General features: G+C 29.1%; 1 protein-coding gene, 2 long non-coding RNA genes and 1 pseudogene across 4 annotated transcripts; all 4 read right to left on the bottom strand.

The window, feature by feature from the left end:
* Nucleotides 1-889: 889 nt before the first annotated feature.
* Nucleotides 890-2003, bottom strand: LOC115238191. The gene is made up of 4 exons (XR_003884459.1): nucleotides 1729-2003; nucleotides 1416-1619; nucleotides 1184-1348; nucleotides 890-1114 (listed from the first exon to the last, which is right to left on the bottom strand). It is a non-coding gene; the product is annotated as an uncharacterized LOC115238191 (long non-coding RNA).
* A 2308-nt stretch (nucleotides 2004-4311) lies between these two features.
* Nucleotides 4312-4929, bottom strand: LOC115238189 (melanoma receptor tyrosine-protein kinase-like). The gene is made up of 2 exons (XM_029811790.1): nucleotides 4794-4929; nucleotides 4312-4499 (listed from the first exon to the last, which is right to left on the bottom strand). The coding sequence occupies exons 1-2, from the start codon at nucleotides 4927-4929 to the stop codon at nucleotides 4312-4314; spliced, it is 324 nt and encodes a 107-aa protein (XP_029667650.1).
* Nucleotides 4930-7189: 2260 nt separating this feature from the next.
* On the bottom strand, nucleotides 7190-20316 carry LOC115238193 (annotated as a pseudogene).
* Nucleotides 8789-10498, bottom strand: LOC115238192. 2 transcript variants are annotated; one of them, XR_003884460.1, is made up of 5 exons: nucleotides 10091-10498; nucleotides 9712-9968; nucleotides 9331-9488; nucleotides 9082-9258; nucleotides 8789-9006 (listed from the first exon to the last, which is right to left on the bottom strand). It is a non-coding gene; the product is annotated as an uncharacterized LOC115238192 (long non-coding RNA). The 2 variants fall into 2 exon arrangements; XR_003884461.1 differs by lacking the exon at nucleotides 10091-10498 and adding an exon at nucleotides 10044-10075.
* Nucleotides 20317-20418: the final 102 nt, after the last annotated feature.

Genomic DNA, 20418 nt, shown 5'->3' with positions numbered 1-20418 from the left:
ATGCACTCAAATATACTAGATTCTTATATGCGTATGCCTATAATACTGTTCGCAGTTATTCATACTGGTTTTTGACAAGTATTTAACGTTAAATTTTCTAGAGTGCAACATTATATAGCGTAGCACTCTTCCATTTATAAAAAAGTATGCAAAATCTTCCTGATATTTTTGGATAGTTGAATCTATAGAATATACATACATATCTTATAATAAACATTATAGAATACACACATTTCTTATAAACATATGTATTGCGATGTTTTGTTCTGTTTTTACACGTAGCAGAAATTACTTTTGTGATGTTTTATTTTTTTCTAATTTTCTAATATAAATGAGATATATCTGATCCAACTATCTACAAATATTCACTTTTTTATAAATGAAAGCGTACGAACACTACAATCTGAAATTTTGCACACTTAAGGTAATCTAAGGTACTCTCAACTATCCGACTCGCGTATAGATACCCAGGGTGCTTCGCTCTTGTTACGCGCGGTCTTTGCTTTGCGTGACTTGGCGCGAGACACTACCGTGTCTCTTGATAATACACAAATTGTTTTTACAAATTTCTAGATATATATAACATTTAAATCTTAAGAAATATTTTTTATAATGTATTTATGCAAAAAGATCAATTAATATAAAACACATCAAATCTAAAAAGCGCGTATATACTGTCTCTCTTTTTTACATTATATAATTATAGATAAATAATTGCTCGATTGTATAAGCATATAGTTATTTTGTTGTATTTAATGCACATAAGTGCAAATTTATTTGGCTACTTTTAAGCAATAAGAAAATTGATCAAAAAATAACTAAAGCACATTTTCAAAATACAAATTATTTATTTATTAATGCTTGAATTTTATATACGTTAATATGATAAAATTTTAAAAAATTTAAGCTGTAGATACATTGTGCGATATAAACTTTCAATAAATACAAGAATGTAATAGAATTTATAATTCATTTTTCAGAAATATAAATTCTGGTGCTCGCACGGTTCCAGCAAACATTATCTCTTTGTACACTTCGATAAAGTAATGAAACGGACGATCTACGACCAACTCTTGCCGTGGACCTACCGGTTCTCTTACTTCGCTTCTGTCAACTGTAATTAAAAATTTTTTATTGCAATGCTTATTTACACAGTATTCGCCTAAAGTTTTCTATTACTCACAGATGTATCCATCTGGTACTTCCGAACTTCCTTCGTTAATCTTCACGGAAACTGTTTGAACAATATTGTTCACTTTTAAAGGAATTTCTGAGAGACGTGTAAAATCCGCATTATCTCCGAACATCGTAGTAACGCCCATTTACAAGCAATTATCAGTTTTAATTTCTAGAATTTATCCAAAATCTCTTACATATCAGTTGTAAACAGATTTTGTTAATTACACAATACTTACTTTACGGAAAAAATCTGTCATATTTTCATGATATGCAGTCATAAACTTAGATAAATATAATTCCGTATCTTGCTCAAATTTGTTTGTGTATGTAGTTCTAACTGATTGAAATTCTGAAAAGTTATGCTTTTTTCTCAGGTACTCCAGATTTCCAGGTTCCAAATTTTTATTTGGCAAAAATACAGTCATTGTAACGTTGTTATCCTGTAAAATTATATTTTGATTGAATATTTAATTCTTGATATCCTATAAAATTATTTTTTGATTCATTATTTTATTTTCGAAAGTTGTTTTATAAATAATAATTATTTACCAAAAATGGAATTTCAATGAACTTGGCATTCCAATGTGGTATTTCACCATGAATAAATGTCGATTTTTCAAATTTACAACAATCTTCAAATTTGGAACAAAATACATTATTGATGAAGAAATATAAAACTTGCGTCTCACTAATTTTTTTTTATGAGTTGAGTTCAGCCATCTACTATTTAGATAAACAACATTTACCAACATATTTTTTGTATCTCTGTCCACATTAACTATTCATATAAAATATATTGTTGTTAACAATGCGTTTTGCATAAACTATAATTTATTTATATTTAATTGTTAGTCAAACATTTATACAATATATCTGGAGAAATTATGTAATCTAACATATTATAATTTATTGCTTTTTGGGCCCATAAATTTATAGTTTCTGCAATACTTTCGTTATTTCTGAAATGTACTTTTGAAATCAAACAATTAAAGTTATTTATGCATATTGATGAGAAGTCGGCCGTTAGCTCAACTGAATTTTGAATATATACTGCAGCTTTTAGATGCAATTCGATGTTTCCAATACCCTAAAAACATATATAAATATATCATTATTCAGAAAAATTTTGTACTATAATATATTTTTTTATTTTTTATCTTACATATCATTCATTATCTAGGTTATATTTTTCGGAAGTGGAGCCCCCCCCGTAGGGAGGGGGCGAAACCCACTGTGTCCATGCATATACTTTACAATACGAAGCGACGTTCAGCCCAGAATTGCTGTGTGGATGAGAAAGTGTATACGTGAACGCAGTGAGTTCCTCCCACCCCCTACGGGGGGCTCCACCTCCGGAAGATATAACCTAACTCAAACCTATTTCTGAAAATTTGGTTTAAATTATACAACGTCCTGATGCGGATGGACCTCGCTTCTTGCGTGGAAATTACAAACTCATGTAAAAATTACATTTTATTTCTCAAACTTTATTTGTTAATAACTTTTTAATAAACAATGACCGCCGATTAAGTTATAAGGAAAAGTTACTCAGGATTATGTCCTTGACAATATATGTCAAGGTCAACATCATTGGAGCTGGGTCCGTTATAGTAAATAATTACCCATTTTCTGTCGCTCCTTCTTTAGTGCCGTTTAAAAGTAAGGAAGTTATCATATATATATTCGTAAAACTGTATACTATGTTTTTTTATATTCATCAATCGATTCTGTGGCAAAACATATATTAAAAATTAGGCAACTCAAAACTTATATAAGATACCAATACATCGATTACATACTATATACGATGGTTTTTTTAGACTAGATACATCCTTTAATTCTACATATATTACAATCGCTGAAGATAGATTTTTAGTATTGCTACTAAATGACATTGATGCATCGAAGGCACATACAATGTTAGCAATGATCGCAAATAACGCTGGTAAGGGGAATATGTTCGTTATAAAATTAGGAAGAGGCGGTTATTTCAGAGTACATTAATAATTTATGGCTCAACTACTGAAATTTATATATTATTATGTATAGAACTATATGTATATTATTATTATTATAAGAAACATTTTTTAAATTAAAAAATTTGATATGATTATCAGCAAACATTCATGGAATAGAATTGTATAAAATTTTATTCCAGTATAATTAACTCGACGTTTTGCCCATTAAAAAAAAACCCTGGAATCTGTAACGTAAAAGATTCGCAGATCTTTGAACTGACCATATTCTATAACAGAGTTTATAAAATAATAGTAACCGGTTGAATCTATCAGCGATCGCCAATGAATCGTTGTAATCCCATTGGCGATTGCGACAAGTATCGACAAATATTTCAAATAATTTGAGATATGATTAATAACTAATTATTTTTTATATACGTTAAATAATACGTAAGTATATCGCTTGAATAAATTTCAAAGCGCATATTTCGCGTGATAATTACACATTTAATAAAGAATCGAAGTGACAGGAATCAAAATTATAAATTATTGTTTTGTTGCAATCTCTTTCTCTTTTTCTCTTTTTATAGGCATAAATTATTTTACTAACAATACTTAAAGTTAAATTATATTTTATCCGATGTTATTTCATTCAACTTTTCGACGATCCCTAAATATATTTCAGATTAAAAACAAACAGTAAAACAATCAAATCACAGAATCATAACTAACAGTAACGAAAAAAGCTTCGTGATAAATCGTTTAATATATAATTAATCTATAATTTAAGATATTTGTATAATTTAATATTCTGCGTATATACAAAATGATTCAAAAGATTACTGACAAACTTCAGGAGCGTACAGAGAACTCGGAATATAACAATACAGCAATTTTATTTCTAACCTAACCCAAACTTATTTTCAGTTTTAAAAGTAAAGTTGGGTTGGGTTAGGTTAGAATTTTTTTTGGGTAGAAATGCAGAGGTATGGACTCCGCCTCTCCCCCGCCCACGCAATTAATAAATAATATTTTTCAAGACAAGACTCAGAAATTCCTGTAGTCGCTTGTTGAAAGCTGTTAACGAACTGCGAGAAATAAATGAAATCGATTATTGACAAATATCTATGACCATGTACCTATCCCGTAAGTATAAACAAACACTTTTTCCATGTCAACAATCGTCTATGCAGACGGCCAGCAATCTTAGTACATGTTTATGTCGGAAGTGATTCATAAGCCTAGCCTCTTCTAAAAACTTCTTTTTCTCTTGCAAGGAAGCATTTTTTCGAAGCATTTTTATGGCAGCGGATATCTCTATGCCCGGTCTTTCTAAATTCTTTACTGTTCCTCCTGAAACACCTGCAAAATATTTAAAATAAACTTAAATTTATATTTCATTAAAAAATATATAGTTTAATGTCAAATGACATTATATATTTTATTTTGTATTAAATAATAACGAAAAATACATAGTAGAGTGCATGTTATTTCACAAAAACTTTGCATTACTTATAATCTCTTATAAAAAGTTAAGTATATAATTATTTTTATCGAGAAACACGTATCTGTCTCAATTTCTGTAGACCTAGAAATTAGCGAAACATTGAAAAAGTTAGTTTTTACCTTTCCAAATGCGCCGCTGCCTAAAAGTACCTCTAATTTTCTCACGTTTGATTTTGGTCAGTATATATTCATCCAAATTATATTGCAGCATAGGACTGTATAACGTATTGAATTGAACGTTACCGTTAGGTATCTCATGTAGAATCGCTAATTCGATGTCGGTCATTATCAGAGGCAAAACTTGCTCGTTACTTTTTTTACGTTGTCGATACACTGTTATGATATTGTTAAAATTGCAATATATTTACTTAATAGAGAGTAGGCATTGCAAAATTTACATCGTTTTTCTAACAAGTAAATTAACTTTTCTTAGAAAATCTCTTATAATCTCTCTCTTTCGCAATTAAAGAACTAAATGCGTATCAAATATACTTACAGTAGTAAAAGTAGCAGACGCAGATTACAGTAACTATAGCGACAAAGCTTATGGTGAATGATAGGTAATATTGCATAACCGATATTCCAGAAGTGCTCGAAATATCACCTTTGTTACGCAAAAATATACTCTTAATATATTAATTTTAATTAAAAACTTACTCCTACTTATAACATTACTATTAAAAATTACTAAGTTTTTAAACTTTGTAAATATTTTTATGTTTAAAATAAGTATATAATGTTATATGTTTTGAGACAACGTATTATAAAATATAATCAAATCAGTTAAAATACTTTGATATTAAAAAATTTGATATGATTATCAACAAACATTCATGGAATAGAATTGTATAAGATTTTATTCCAATAACTTAAATTTAATTTAATTTTAATTTAACTCGACGTTTTGCCCATTAAAAAAAAAACCCTGGAATCTGTAACGTAAAAGATTCGCAGATCTTTGAACTGACCATATTCTATAACAGAGTTTATAAAATAATAGTAACCGGTTGAATTTATCAGCGATCGCCAATGAATCGTTGTAATCCCATTGGCGATTGCGACAAGTATCGACAAATATCTCATATAATTTAAGATATGATTAGTAACTAATTATTTTTTATATACGTTAAATAATACGTAAGTATATCGCTTGAATAAATTTCAAAGCGCATATTTTGCGTGATAATTACACATTTAATAAAGAATCGAAATGACAGGAATCAAAATTATAATTTATTGTTTTGTTGCAATCTCTTTCTCTTTCTCTTTTTTTATAGGCATAAATTATTTTACTAAAAATTCTTAAAATTAAATTATATTTTATCCGATGTTATTTCATTCAACTTTTCGATCCCTAAATATATTTCAGATTAAAAACAAACCGTAAAACAATCAAATTACAGAATCATAACTAGCAGTAACGAAAAAAGCTTCGTGATAAATCGTTTAATAAATAATTAATCTATAATTTAAGATATTTGTATAATTTAATATTCCGCGTATATACAAAATGATTCAAAAGATTACTGACAAACTTCAGGAGCGTACAGAGGACTCGGAATATAACAATACAGCAATTTTATTTCTAACCTAACCCAAACTTATTTTCAGTTTTAAAAGTAAAGTTAGGTTGGGTTAGGTTAGAATTTTTTCGGGGTAGAAGTGCAGAGGTATGGGCTCCGCCTCTCCCCCGCCCACGCAATTAATAAATAATATTTTTCAAGACAAGACTCAGAAATTCCTGTAGTCGCTTGTTGAAAGCTGTTAACGAACTGCGAGAAATAAATGAAATCGATTATTGACAAAATATCTATGACCATGTACCTATCCCGTAAAAACAAACACTTTTTCCATGTCTACTCTACGACAAATACAACGTATACAAACTTCACATTTTCTCATGTTACTTTATAATACCTGAGAAAAAGCTGATTAAAACTGTGAAACTTTAATTTGTTATATCTCCTGAACTAATGCCGTCCGCCACTTGATTCTTGCGGGGAATTATTCAGAACCCTCCCTTACAATATATCTAAGTGGCGATAAAATTGGTGAGCTACAATCTTTTATGCATATTTATCCTAAAATATATAAATTATCGTTTTGTTGCTATTTCTCTTTATGAGCAATAATTATTTCTTTAACAATATTTAAAATTAAATATATTTTGTCCGATGCTTTATCATTGGATTTTTCAGCAATTTAAATATGATGTGGATTGAAAACGCGCAATTAAATAATCAAATTGCAGAATTGAATAATTAACTTAATGAAAGATTTCGTGATACATTTATCGATTAATAAATAATTAATCTATAATTTAAAATAATTGTATAATTTAATATTCCGCGCATACATAAGTCATAATACGTGAAATATTTCGACAACGACCAAGTTGAAATGACGGATTGCCGGGCGAGATATAGGTTGTATGAGGACCCACATTCTAGATCAAATTCTGGTTAATATAATCGGCAATTAATTCATCATCGAAATCTGCAGTATTTTTTTATTGTTAATACAGACGAAATTATTAATTTTTTTTGTTTTTTGATATGAGAAAGGAGAGATAGGAACGATATGATTTTGACAATTCTATCTTATTGTTAGTCGAATTTATCGCTGATCGAGCTTAATGGAAATTTGGTCGTGGTTTATTGTTTAAGAGAGTGATCTTTTCTTCACGATAAATTAGAGTGACTTGTGATAATCTTTTTTTAAACTGCATATTTTTAAAATATTTCTACTCTTGAAATTAATTCAGTAGTACATTCATATTTTGAGCGAAAGAACAGGAAAGGGAATAAAAAAATCCCAGAGAACTTTTAAAAATATAAATGTATGTTTTGTTTAAGCATTCAAGTAAGAAAAAATATAGGAATATAAAACAGTATAATAATACAAAATGAAATAGATATTATTTTTAAAACTACTTTAGCAATCTACCGATAATTATTAGATTCAGAACTATTAAGTTTTCGGTTACTCGAAAGTGCTGGCACTTTCCCCTGGCATCAGCATCGCATTGCTTACAATTGTAAGAACAAGTGTTGTGATTTTCAATCATCAAAATTTCTCGCAAAATAAGATTGAAAAATATCTTTCTTATTCTTATCGACAAATCTAATATTAAGATTAAACTTGAAAACGACAGAATATTAATTATTTAAAGTTATTTTTCCTACGTTTGAGCTTTTCATTGGATCATTTGGAAAATAATGTCATTAATTAATTTAATTTTATGGCTAGATAATATCCATTGGACTCAGTAAAGTATCTTCCATGTTATTTCTTAGAGCTATAATATTCTCGAGACAAAGTTTAAAGTTTGGTCTATTATTCGCTGGACTCCAGAGACGCAGCATTAACTCGTACAAAGTCGGTGGACAATTGAGAGACGTCGGCAACCTACCTCCAGCGCGTACATAATCTATCACTTCCAGATTAGTCCTGCCAATGTAAGGATGCTCACCCAATGATGTAATTTCCCATAATAGAACTCCGAATGACCAAACGTCGCTCTGGGAAGTAAATATTCCGATCAACAAAGATTCCGGTGCCATCCAGCAAACAGGAAGCCGACCTTGTGCTTTCTAAAACAAGTGGTTTTAGCGAAGTTAATCGTCTGGTTTATGTTGTCCATTTTAAGAGCATTTGTATTAGAACGAAAAACGTTTATTTATTTCTTGTTTTATATGTATAAACAGAAATAATCCATCTTTCTTAAGTTCGACTCAAAGTAAAAATGTACTATATTATTACGACAAAAAAAGAACACATAAACATTTTTAAAAAATTTCATCTTTTTACACTAATTATATTTACCACGCGATAATAGTCATCTTTGTAAACATCTCTAGCTAGTCCAAAATCGCCAATTTTAATGACACGGTTTTCGCGATCTCTGGCGGATACTAAGCAATTTCGACAAGCGAGATCTCTATGAACGAAACGCAGATTTTCCAGGTAGCAACAACCTCGCGCAACATCTTCGCACATAGCAAACAAATCTTGCAGACGCAGAGCGTGCAAATCTGACGGTTGTAATTTTCGACTATTTCTCAAATATTGTAGCAGATCACCAATTTCCATTAATTCCAACACAATTTATTTATATTTAATTATTAGTCAAACATTTATATAATATACCTGAAGAAATTACGTCATATAATATCTTGTAATTTGTTGTTTTTCGCAGCCATGAATTTATAGTTTCTGCAACATTTATATTATTTCTGAAATCTACTTTTGAAATCGAACAATTAAATTTATTTACGCATATTGATGAAAAAGCCGCCGTTAGCTCAACTGAATTTTGAACATATACTGCGGTTTTTAGATGCAATTCGATGTTTTCGATATCCTAAAAATACATATAAACATATCATTATACAGAAAAATTTTTTATTATAGTATATTTTTTCATTCTTTATCTTACATTTAAATTAGTAAGCATAGCTAGGAATCCGTCTAAATGTATATTATCAGTAATTTTCAAAAGAGACATCAATTCATTCTTTGTTGCTCCTTCTTTAGCGCCGTTTAAAAGTAAGGATGTTATCATAATTATATTGATAGGACTAAATACTGTGTTTTCTCTGTGTAACAATTGTTTCTGTGGCAAAACATAAATTAAAAATTGAGCAACTCAGAACTTATATAAGATACAAATACATCAATTACATACTATATACGATGGATCTTTTAGACTTGATATATCCTTTAATTCTACATATGTTATAATCGCTGTAGATAGATTAGCAAATATAGTTTCAGTCTTGCCGCTAAATAACATTGATGCATCGAAGGCACACACAATGTTAGCGATGATGATCGCAAATAACGCTGTAAGGGAAAATAGTTCGTTATGAAATCAAGAAAAAGCGGTTATTTCTGAGTATATTAATAATTTATGGTTCAGGTACTGAAATTTATATATTATTATATATATAGAACTATATGTATATTATTATTATTATAAGAAACATTTTTTAATAGTGATATATTATTACCTGTACGCATTATAACAAAATTCCAATTCTATGATATATGTATAAAAAATATATACCTATATCAAGTAAATTGAAGGATAAATTATTATATTTAATATACGTGTTTCATGTATGTATATAACTTTTTCTGTTCTTTTCTTAATTTTTTTTATGTGCCAAGACTCAACCGTTATTTTAAATGACTGACTAAGATTCTTCAATAAAGCTTCCAAATTCAGAAATTTAGAACAGACAAATTATTCGGTTCAATTTTAATCGAAAATTCTCTTCTTTTAACATCGGTTAGATACTAGCTGCGTTGTATTTGCGCCAACTGTTAAAAAAACTATAAAAAATAACTGCAGAGAAAGAACATATTATTTTGGAATAAAATTTAAATTAGTCTCACGTGCTTTTATAGACGGTCTCAATTTACTTTAATAATTGATTTCCAACTTTAGGAAAAAATTTCGTATGAGATCTTCAATGGCACTTCTGTTGCAATGATTAGGAATAATTGATACCACCGATGACGGTTCACGACTGTTTAATACGGGTCTACCTAAGTCTCTGGAACGGTCGTTACAGCAGTATTATCGTTTGCGGTGTCATATAGAGGTGACTGAAATTGAAAAGGGAGAAAGAGAGAAATAGAGTTGATAAACTTTCTTTTTGTTATTCTTTTCGAAACTCACGCTTTACCATATGCATATGTCTTATAATATTAGCCTTCTCAATTTAAATTTTATTTTTAACAGAAGAGCCTTATCAGTTCTTTACTTGAATAATAAATGTTTATAAAAGTTCTTGTAATCTACAAATTACACATATAAATGCTGTAAAATATTTTTTTGATTGCTGCATGTTTATATTTTTTTAAGATAAGCAAACTTTTTTTTCATATAAAATTATGGATTATTATATTTGTCTATAATGATAGAAAATAACTAAAGAGGGTTTGTAATAAACAATTTCATATATAAAATATATGATTATAATACCACGATGTAGTTTATTATATACCTATAGTCATAACGTATTTAAAATGTAAAAGATAAAAGAAGTTAAAGAGAAAAATACTGCGTATTCGCCTGATTGATGTCTTTGACATTGGATTAAAAATAAAATTTGAATTGATGCTTGAAAAATTTATTAACATAAATGTATATGTTTTGAGACAACGTATTATAAAATATAATCAAAACTGTTAAAATACTTTAAAATTAAAAAATTTGATATGATTATCAGCAAACATTCATGGAATAGAATTGTATAAAATTTTATTCCAGTATAATTAACTCGACGTTTTGCCCATTAAAAAAAAACCCTGGAATCTGTAACGTAAAAGATTCGCAGATCTTTGAACTGACCATATTCTATAACAGAGTTTATAAAATAATAGTAACCGGTTGAATCTATCAGCGATCGCCAATGAATCGTTGTAATCCCATTGGCGATTGCGACAAGTATCGACAAATATTTCAAATAATTTGAGATATGATTAATAACTAATTATTTTTTATATACGTTAAATAATACGTAAGTATATCGCTTGAATAAATTTCAAAGCGCATATTTCGCGTGATAATTACACATTTAATAAAGAATCGAAGTGACAGGAATCAAAATTATAAATTATTGTTTTGTTGCAATCTCTTTCTCTTTTTCTCTTTTTATAGGCATAAATTATTTTACTAACAATACTTAAAGTTAAATTATATTTTATCCGATGTTATTTCATTCAACTTTTCGACGATCCCTAAATATATTTCAGATTAAAAACAATCAAATCACAGAATCATAACTAGCAGTAACAAAAAAAGCTTCGTGATAAATCGTTTAATAAATAATTAATCTATAATTTAAGATATTTGTATAATTTAATATTCCGCGTATATACAAAATGATTCAAAAGATTACTGACAAACTTCAGGAGCGTACAGAGAACTCGGAATATAACAATACAGCAATTTTATTTCTAACCTAACCCAAACTTATTTTCAGTTTTAAAAGTAAAGTTGGGTTGGGTTAGGTTAGAATTTTTTTTGGGTAGAAATGCAGAGGTATGGACTCCGCCTCTCCCCCGCCCACGCAATTAATAAATAATATTTTTCAAGACAAGACTCAGAAATTCCTGTAGTCGCTTGTTGAAAGCTGTTAACGAACTGCGAGAAATAAATGAAATCGATTACTGACAAATATCTATGACCATGTACCTATCCCGTAAGTATAAACAAACACTTTTTCCATGTCAACAATCGTCTATGCAGACGGCCAGCAATCTTAGTACATGTTTATGTCGGAAGTGATTCATAAGCCTAGCCTCTTCTAAAAACTTCTTTTTCTCTTGCAAGGAAGCATTTTTTCGAAGCATTTTTATGGCAGCGGATATCTCTATGCCCGGTCTTTCTCAATTCTTTACTGTTCCTCCTGAAACACCTGCAAAATATTTAAAATAAACTTAAATTTATATTTCATTAAAAAATATATAGTTTAATGTCAAATGACATTATATATTTTATTTTGTATTAAATAATAACGAAAAATACATAGTAGAGTGCATGTTATTTCACAAAAACTTTGCATTACTTATAATCTCTTATAAAAAGTTAAGTATATAATTATTTTTATCGAGAAACACGTATCTGTCTCAATTTCTGTAGACCTAGAAATTAGCGAAACATTGAAAAAGTTAGTTTTTACCTTTCCAAATGCGCCGCTGCCTAAAAGTACCTCTAATTTTCTCACGTTTGATTTTGGTCAGTATATATTCATCCAAATTATATTGCAGCATAGGACTGTATAACGTATTGAATTGAACGTTACCGTTAGGTATCTCATGTAGAATCGCTAATTCGATGTCGGTCATTATCGGAGGCAAAACTTGCTCGTTACTTTTTTTACGTTGTCGATACACTGTTATGATATTGTTAAAATTGCAATATATTTACTTAATAGAGAGTAGGCATTGCAAAATTTACATCGTTTTTCTAACAAGTAAATTAACTTTTCTTAGAAAATCTCTTATAATCTCTCTCTTTCGCAATTAAAGAACTAAATGCGTATCAAATATACTTACAGTAGTAAAAGTAGCAGACGCAGATTACAGTAACTATAGCGACAAAGCTTATGGTGAATGATAGGTAATATTGCATAACCGATATTCCAGAAGTGCTCGAAATATCACCTTTGTTACGCAAAAATATACTCTTAATATATTAATTTTAATTAAAAACTTACTCCTACTTATAACATTACTATTAAAAATTACTAAGTTTTTAAACTTTGTAAATATTTTTATGTTTAAAATAAGTATATAATGTTATAATCTTCATTTGCTTACTTGTCAGTGTTGAAAAAGTAAATCTTCCATCAGACAGCCATATAAAGTCTTTCTCGTATTTGGGGTATTTCAATATCAAATGAAACTCGTATAGAGTTCCTGGTAGTAAGTTTTCTATGTAGTACGTTACTTTCTCCCTTTTATTCTGCTCAAAGTCGTCTACAGTTTGCCACTTCTGCATCTCAACATTTTTGTATTCCAATAAGTAATAAACCATATTAACGCTAGGAATCCACGAGATATTCATACCGTTTATGCTGTTACATCCAGACTCGGCGAAGGATGAGTCGACGGAAGGGCGCAACAACTATTTTTAATTTTCTAGAAATTAAACGTTTCGTGGCGTTTCGAATCGGGTCGAACGAACTGACAGGTTTGAAAAGCAGGTAAACGACTGAGTCGCTGTTACGCTGGTTATTCAGACGTTCGTTCGGTGGTCCCTTTTTGGTAAGAGAATTTAATCTCTTTTACGCGGGATGGGACCAAGTGCGATCTTTCGACTAGAGGAATGAGTGGGGGGTTTAATAAAGAGTTATTTTGATTTTTAAATTAACAAAACGGAATGAATGCTTGTAAAATTTATTAACATAAATGTATATGTTTTGAGACAACGTATTATAAAATATAATCAAAACTGTTAAAATACTTTAAAATTAAAAAATTTGATATGATTATCAGCAAACATTCATCGAATAGAATTGTATAAGATTTTATTCCAGTATAATTAACTCGACGTTTTGCCCATTAAAAAAAAAACCCTGGAATCTGTAACGTAAAAGATTCGCAGATCTTTGAACTGACCATATTCTATAACAGAGTTTATAAAATAATAGTAACCGGTTGAATTTATCAGCGATCGCCAATGAATCGTTGTAATCCCATTGGCGATTGCGACAAGTATCGACAAATATCTCATATAATTTAAGATATGATTAGTAACTAATTATTTTTTATATACGTTAAATAATACGTAAGTATATCGCTTGAATAAATTTCAAAGCGCATATTTTGCGTGATAATTACACATTTAATAAAGAATCGAAATGACAGGAATCAAAATTATAATTTATTGTTTTGTTGCAATCTCTTTCTCTTTCTCTTTTTTTATAGGCATAAATTATTTTACTAAAAATTCTTAAAATTAAATTATATTTTATCCGATGTTATTTCATTCAACTTTTCGATCCCTAAATATATTTCAGATTAAAAACAAACAGTAAAACAATCAAATCACAGAATCATAACTAACAGTAACGAAAAAAGCAAAAAAGATCCTATTCTTCTATGATAATTTTATTGCTATTGGTGCAGCTGTGTTTATTGAATATTTGTTGGAAAATTTTATTATTATAGATGCAGCTGTGTTTGTTGGGTATTTCGTTAGAAAAATTTATATTACCTTGAGGAGACCGGCATGTTTTTATCATCGATCTTTTACGTTGGTCTGTTTACTGAGCGGTTCGTTTGTCTCACCAATCGACGATCGTTGCCGACACTTCGCGGAAGGAAGGAATCGTGGAATCGCCAGGACGTAACAATGCTAACCTCGCTTAAAGTTATATTGTTTGGTTCCGAATACATGTACAAGGTTTTGCTCAAACTGTTATTATAATGATCGCTGAAATTGGCTGGATATATGCGTACAAATACCCTATATTTCTGTCCTGGTATCAACGGTTCGATTATCGTGAAAAATTTGCTGCCTACTTTATGTTTGGTCGTATTAATAGGCATCTCGTTTATTTGTCGCGTACTGTTGGTAATTAACGTTCAGTATACTTCGTAGATCACTGAGACGCAGTTTAATTTTTTGGATGGCATCCAATAAACTGCCGCTATAATAGGCGTCAGAGCCTGAACTGTCACATTTTCCGGTGCGTCAAACTTGCTCGGTTTAGTTTTTATTGTTAGTATCACTTTCGAATCGAGTAATAGATCCATCGATAATTGGTCGGAGTAAAAATTGCTTATTCTATACTAGCTGTAATTTGTATTCTGTAAGCGGCATTAAATTTTGAATCTCGTAATACCGCTCATATGTCTGCACGGTGAAATTATCGAACTTGTTAAACTCATTGTTCAAACAATAGCTTGTGATATTGATAGTATATAGGGTGGTAGGTATTGTACTTTTTGCATCCACTTTTAGGGACCGGCTCCGGAAGATTTACGATGATGCTGTTTGTCGTTACCGTGTACGTCGATTCTTCTACGTTGTAAATTTTTTTGTCAGGTGTCAGACATCTCGTCGGAGGATACGATTGCAAAGATGTATCGAAAGCATAAAATTTAAGACTATAAGACTTTTCTATTTTTTGGATATATTTGAATGCGTCTATGTTCTCGAAAAGTACATACTTTTTTTCCAAAACATACATATCATAATTGTAATTTGAAATGTAAATGTTTGTTTTGTCTATCGCTAAAGATTTAAAGTATATTTCATAGCCAGTTCTGTTGGTTTACAAAATCAAATTGCACATAGAAACGTTAATGTCTGTTACAAACAAGAGTGTTGTCAATAGCCAATAAATTAGCGGCTTTTTAGTATTTATATCGTCAATTTTCATATCAAGAAAATATAATATATCGTGAGTTCATGTGAATATATAGAGTGAGAAGGGGTATATAATAGATAAATTCTGAATGATTTGAGCATTATCTCCATCAAGATTCGATTGTATTATCTGATTTTGATTATCCTCAATGACATTTTTTAAATATAAAATTCTAAAAAATATATGCATTATTTTACTTATTATAGAATATTATTATAACAATAGCAAAAAAAATTATATATATAGCGCTATAAAAGTATAAAATAATTATTTTATGTTTTTCTTGTGGAAAAATACTATTGGATTAGTGAAAAAAATATTAAGATAAATAGTGTACAATATTATATTAGAATGGTTTTTTAATTATTTTCAATCGTTTCTTCGCAGTCAAATAGTATTTTTCCATGAAGGATATGTTGTCGTTTTTATTTTCTATATAAAACATATTTCGAATAAACACTTACATTGTTCCATCTTGTACCATGTTCTGTCTCTCTTGAACAAAAATATTAACGAAAAAAAAGTATTAATTAACTTTTCGAGCGGTGTCTTCTTCTGTATGGCTGATTAGGCTTCTGTTTTTCAAGCGGAATCAATTACAGCCATAAACTTAGCTGAATAAAGACATCATTGCAGCTCCATTTTCGTCTGCGTTCGTAAATTCTGTTGAAAGTAACTAGATTTTTACTGGCGAAAAACTGCAACGTTGTCAGATTTACTGAATTGTTTCGATACGCTGAGTAACGAATCTTGCATCGATAGATATCGTTAAGGCTAAGTTACAGAATCACGCCGCATCGACAGCGTCGGTCGCGCAAGCGACAAAAATTGATAACTAGCGATAGCGACAATCGTCGCTAAGATGTTAGAGAATCCCGCTACAGATCCCATAAATCGATTTCATTTACTGTTACAATCAATATTTGCGGTATTGGATTTTCGTGCATAGTCGATACATCAATTAAATCTATGTAAGGATCAGCACCAAGTTTAGTATACGCTCGTACTTGAAAATAATATGTCGTGTTAGGTTTTAGATTGTGCTAGGTGAACTCCAATATTGTAACTGAGATACTTTTGTTGTCACAGATTTGAATCTCTTTTTGGTTCTCGACGAACCAACACTGCACTGTGTATCCTTGTATTACTTCGTCTGTAAATTCAGGTTGATTTCATCTGTAAAAAAATTAGATTTTAGCTTTTTTATATTTGGCAAAATTATAACAGAATCAACATTTTTGTATGTATCGTTAATCATTTTGGTTGGTGTGTCGTCAAATTTAAAATAATACAGACTGAAAATTTAAATTTTTTACCTGAATGTCACAGATATGCCTTTTTCATTTAGGAATCCATTATCGAATTCGACAAATGACCTGGGAGATGTCGGTTTCCTCAAAACGCTTTCTAGAAATTTTACAATCATACGTATTGTCACAATTATATACGAAAACATTAAGTTGATTATCACAACAAATAAAAAAAAAGAGGAGGTTTAAAGTAAAAATAAAAGCGAGAAAAAAATAGGGGTAAATTATAAAATATGAAAATTAGCACAGCAAATGTTGAGATTTAAGATAATAAAATCATATAAAAAAGTTTGCGTGTTTTAAGACTTAAAGAAGTAATTGTTAATCCAGAGCAAAAACTAACAATAAAGCATTAAGCGTTTTTCGTAAATTTCTTATTGATTAAGAAATCAGAAATACAATATTTGCAATTGTCTAAAAAAAGAAAATAAATTATTAAATAAAATTAAATAATATAATTGGCTGCTTTATATTAAATCTTGATTAATTTTACATATAATTTGTGGATTTTTCTTCCATTTTTTGCGGCAAAATGAAATTTATATTCTTCTTGGTGTTGAAAGATATCTTTTTATGTTATTTTTACTTCTTTTTAAATGTAAATTATATTTACAATCTTTTTATCATAGACTTTTTTGCTAATAATTTATGCATTTCTTTGCGACTTACCAATAGATTCTGGGGTCACAGACATATTTGTAAATGGTATCTCATCAATTATGTTTCTCACACTCACACTATCAGAATGACTCCGGCCAGATTTGAGGTTTTGTAAAATGTGATAATCGTTCTTTTCGGATACTGGAATATACTTGATAAAGTATAACATACAAAAAGAATTAAGTAAGCACCGCTGGGCCAAAAACACGGCCAAAAACTACTTCCGGTACTTTTAATGATAAATAATATATGTATTAAGTAAATAGTAATATATGTAATAAGTAAACCTGCCATGAAATTTCTTGTTTATTTAATCATATAGACAAGATATTTTTCTTTATACCTCTTCTGATTGATATCATATCTAAAAAATACAATATAGTTACATTAAAAAAAAAATTCTGTTTTTATTGTTTTTCAAACTTTTTAAAAAATTCTGTTTTTATTGCTTTTTATATGCAAGATTTTCTTGCATATCAAACATGATTCTTATATTAAACAGAAAAGGCTATCGTACACAAATTGACATAGCTGCGTCAAATAGATGTCAATAAGACCGTTTGAACCAATGAGCATGTAATGTAAATCAATATATGGTGGCTTAATGCTCGATGCTCGTTGATCCAAACGGTCTGTTATACATATGCAGCTATATCAATTTGTGTGTCTTATGTGTATGTTGATAGCCCGAAGTGACGCAGAATAGATTAATGAGGGTTAATAAGAATTTATAACTTATAACCGCTTCTCTTAGCAAATCATATATGAAAGTGTAGCTCTTTTTAATTGTTAAAACAATTTTGTTTAACAATTTAATTTTTTAACGATGAGTTAGTTAATTTTTCCAAGGAACTTTAGCACAACTTCCCTTTTCAAAAATTTATTTGATACCATTAAAATTTTTCAATAATGTTTGTACTTCAAAAATATAAATATTATAAATATTGTTTTTTTATGGTCATATAGAATTTATATAAATTCTTATACTATTTCTTTTCGGTTATTGCTATATTTTTTAACGCAAACAAATTCTGGAATATATGATGTTATAATTAACCTATGTACAATACATCACCTAGGTAAGATCGTATGCATATAGCTATGTAACGAATATATGTACAGTTAAATTTATATCTAAAGTCGAAGACGTAGCAAAAAATTGGCTGGTTGCATAGATTTTTTATTTCTGTAACTATTGGCTTTATTGTTAGAATTAATTGATACAACTCGAAATTCTCCATTATACTGATACTCGACATTGTTTCGATATTTAGTATCTCTGTTCTGTTATACATATACGTATATATCGATCTTTAACATAAAAAAGGATGCTGACTTTCTAAATTAATTTTGTTAAATAAAAACTAATTTAGTACAAATTTTATTATACTAATAAATGGTAATAAATATTTACAAAAATAAAGAAGTCTTAGGAATTGAAGAAAAATCAGTTTAAATGTCACTATATGCATGTATTAATATAAGAATACGGAGGAGAAACAAAAAATCATATTGATGTTCCAAAAACACTTATTTTTAAAAATAGCAAAGAGAGAGATACAAAGAAAAAGAGATAATACAGTCAAGTTTTAATACATTTTAATCAAGCTCAATTTTGTACTACATAACATTCATTTATAAACAAAATTTCCAAGATTTAAACATCTTTTTTTTTCCATAACATCACACATATTCTTCTAATGTTTTGAGTTATATAGTTCTATTTTATTATTATAAAGTCCATATATTTTATTATCATAAACAGTTTTAGTTGATCAAATAAACTATTAGCTATAATAACATTTAATTATATTCAACAAAGCAATCTCTTACCCGTGTGAAGTGTGAATCCGAATAGTTTGACAAGATATCCGCTCTCGCTAACATTAACACTTTCAGTATAACACAATATCTTTTTTGACATAATAATTTTGTTTTTTTTTTGTTAATACTTGCGCTCAGTCAACTTTTGCATAATCCTTGGCGACTTAGCTATGAATAGTGATTTTATCGATATTCTAGATAATGCAAATGTACTAATTGTATCGATGTTTTCTTACGTATATCATTTTTTGAAATTTGTATAGTACATCAATCATGAGATCTTTTCCAGCGCTACTTTTCAAAATTTCTTTTTATAATCACGATGTATCTTACATATCATCAAATTATAAAACTTTTGGTTAATAAATGCTCACTTTTTTCTATGAAAACCAATGACGACGTTGAACTAACACGTATGCATTTGTTGTATCAAATTATAATATAAATATTATCAATCTCCCTCTGTAGTTTCTCTTAATATAATCTAGTAGAAAAGCATCAAATGGAAAGAAACGTGCGATATGTAATTATTGTTCGAAACAATTAAATAAGACAACCAGAAAATTACTGAATTATAAATCTTTAATTTTTTCACTATTTATACACCAACTGTCACTAGATCATATATATATATTTTATATCTCTTATTTGATTAAATACTGCAAATATGTTTAACAAATGTTTTATATATATATATACTATGCGCACTCTTGAGGACCCACTATTCGTACATGTCGTTCTTAACGGACTGTTGCATGAACGTTTGCATCATGTGGTTCTAATCAAGCGACACGTAACGCGCTTGCGTATTTGTGATTGGTGACTATTATAAATCATCAGCCTAAATAATCGATTTAAATGAAGCACTTTTGCCGAACCATTATTCTTTATTTGCTGTATTCTTATGACTTATTTTCTTTTCTGAAGATACTTGTCGCTGCTTTAAAAAGAGCTATGCTTTCTAAGATTTGTTTAATTTTATATTATTTATATTATGGATGAGTAATTAACGTTCATAAATAATATGTAACTATATAGGGGAAAGTAGGGTAAAACCGGGTACTTTTTTGGATTTGTCTTCCTACAAAA

Source organism: Formica exsecta, unplaced genomic scaffold (assembly GCF_003651465.1).
Source record: "Formica exsecta isolate Colony F162 unplaced genomic scaffold, ASM365146v1 scaffold327, whole genome shotgun sequence".
In the NCBI taxonomy this organism is placed as follows: domain Eukaryota; kingdom Metazoa; phylum Arthropoda; class Insecta; order Hymenoptera; family Formicidae; genus Formica; species Formica exsecta.
This window is presented reverse-complemented; position numbering and strand designations above follow the sequence as displayed.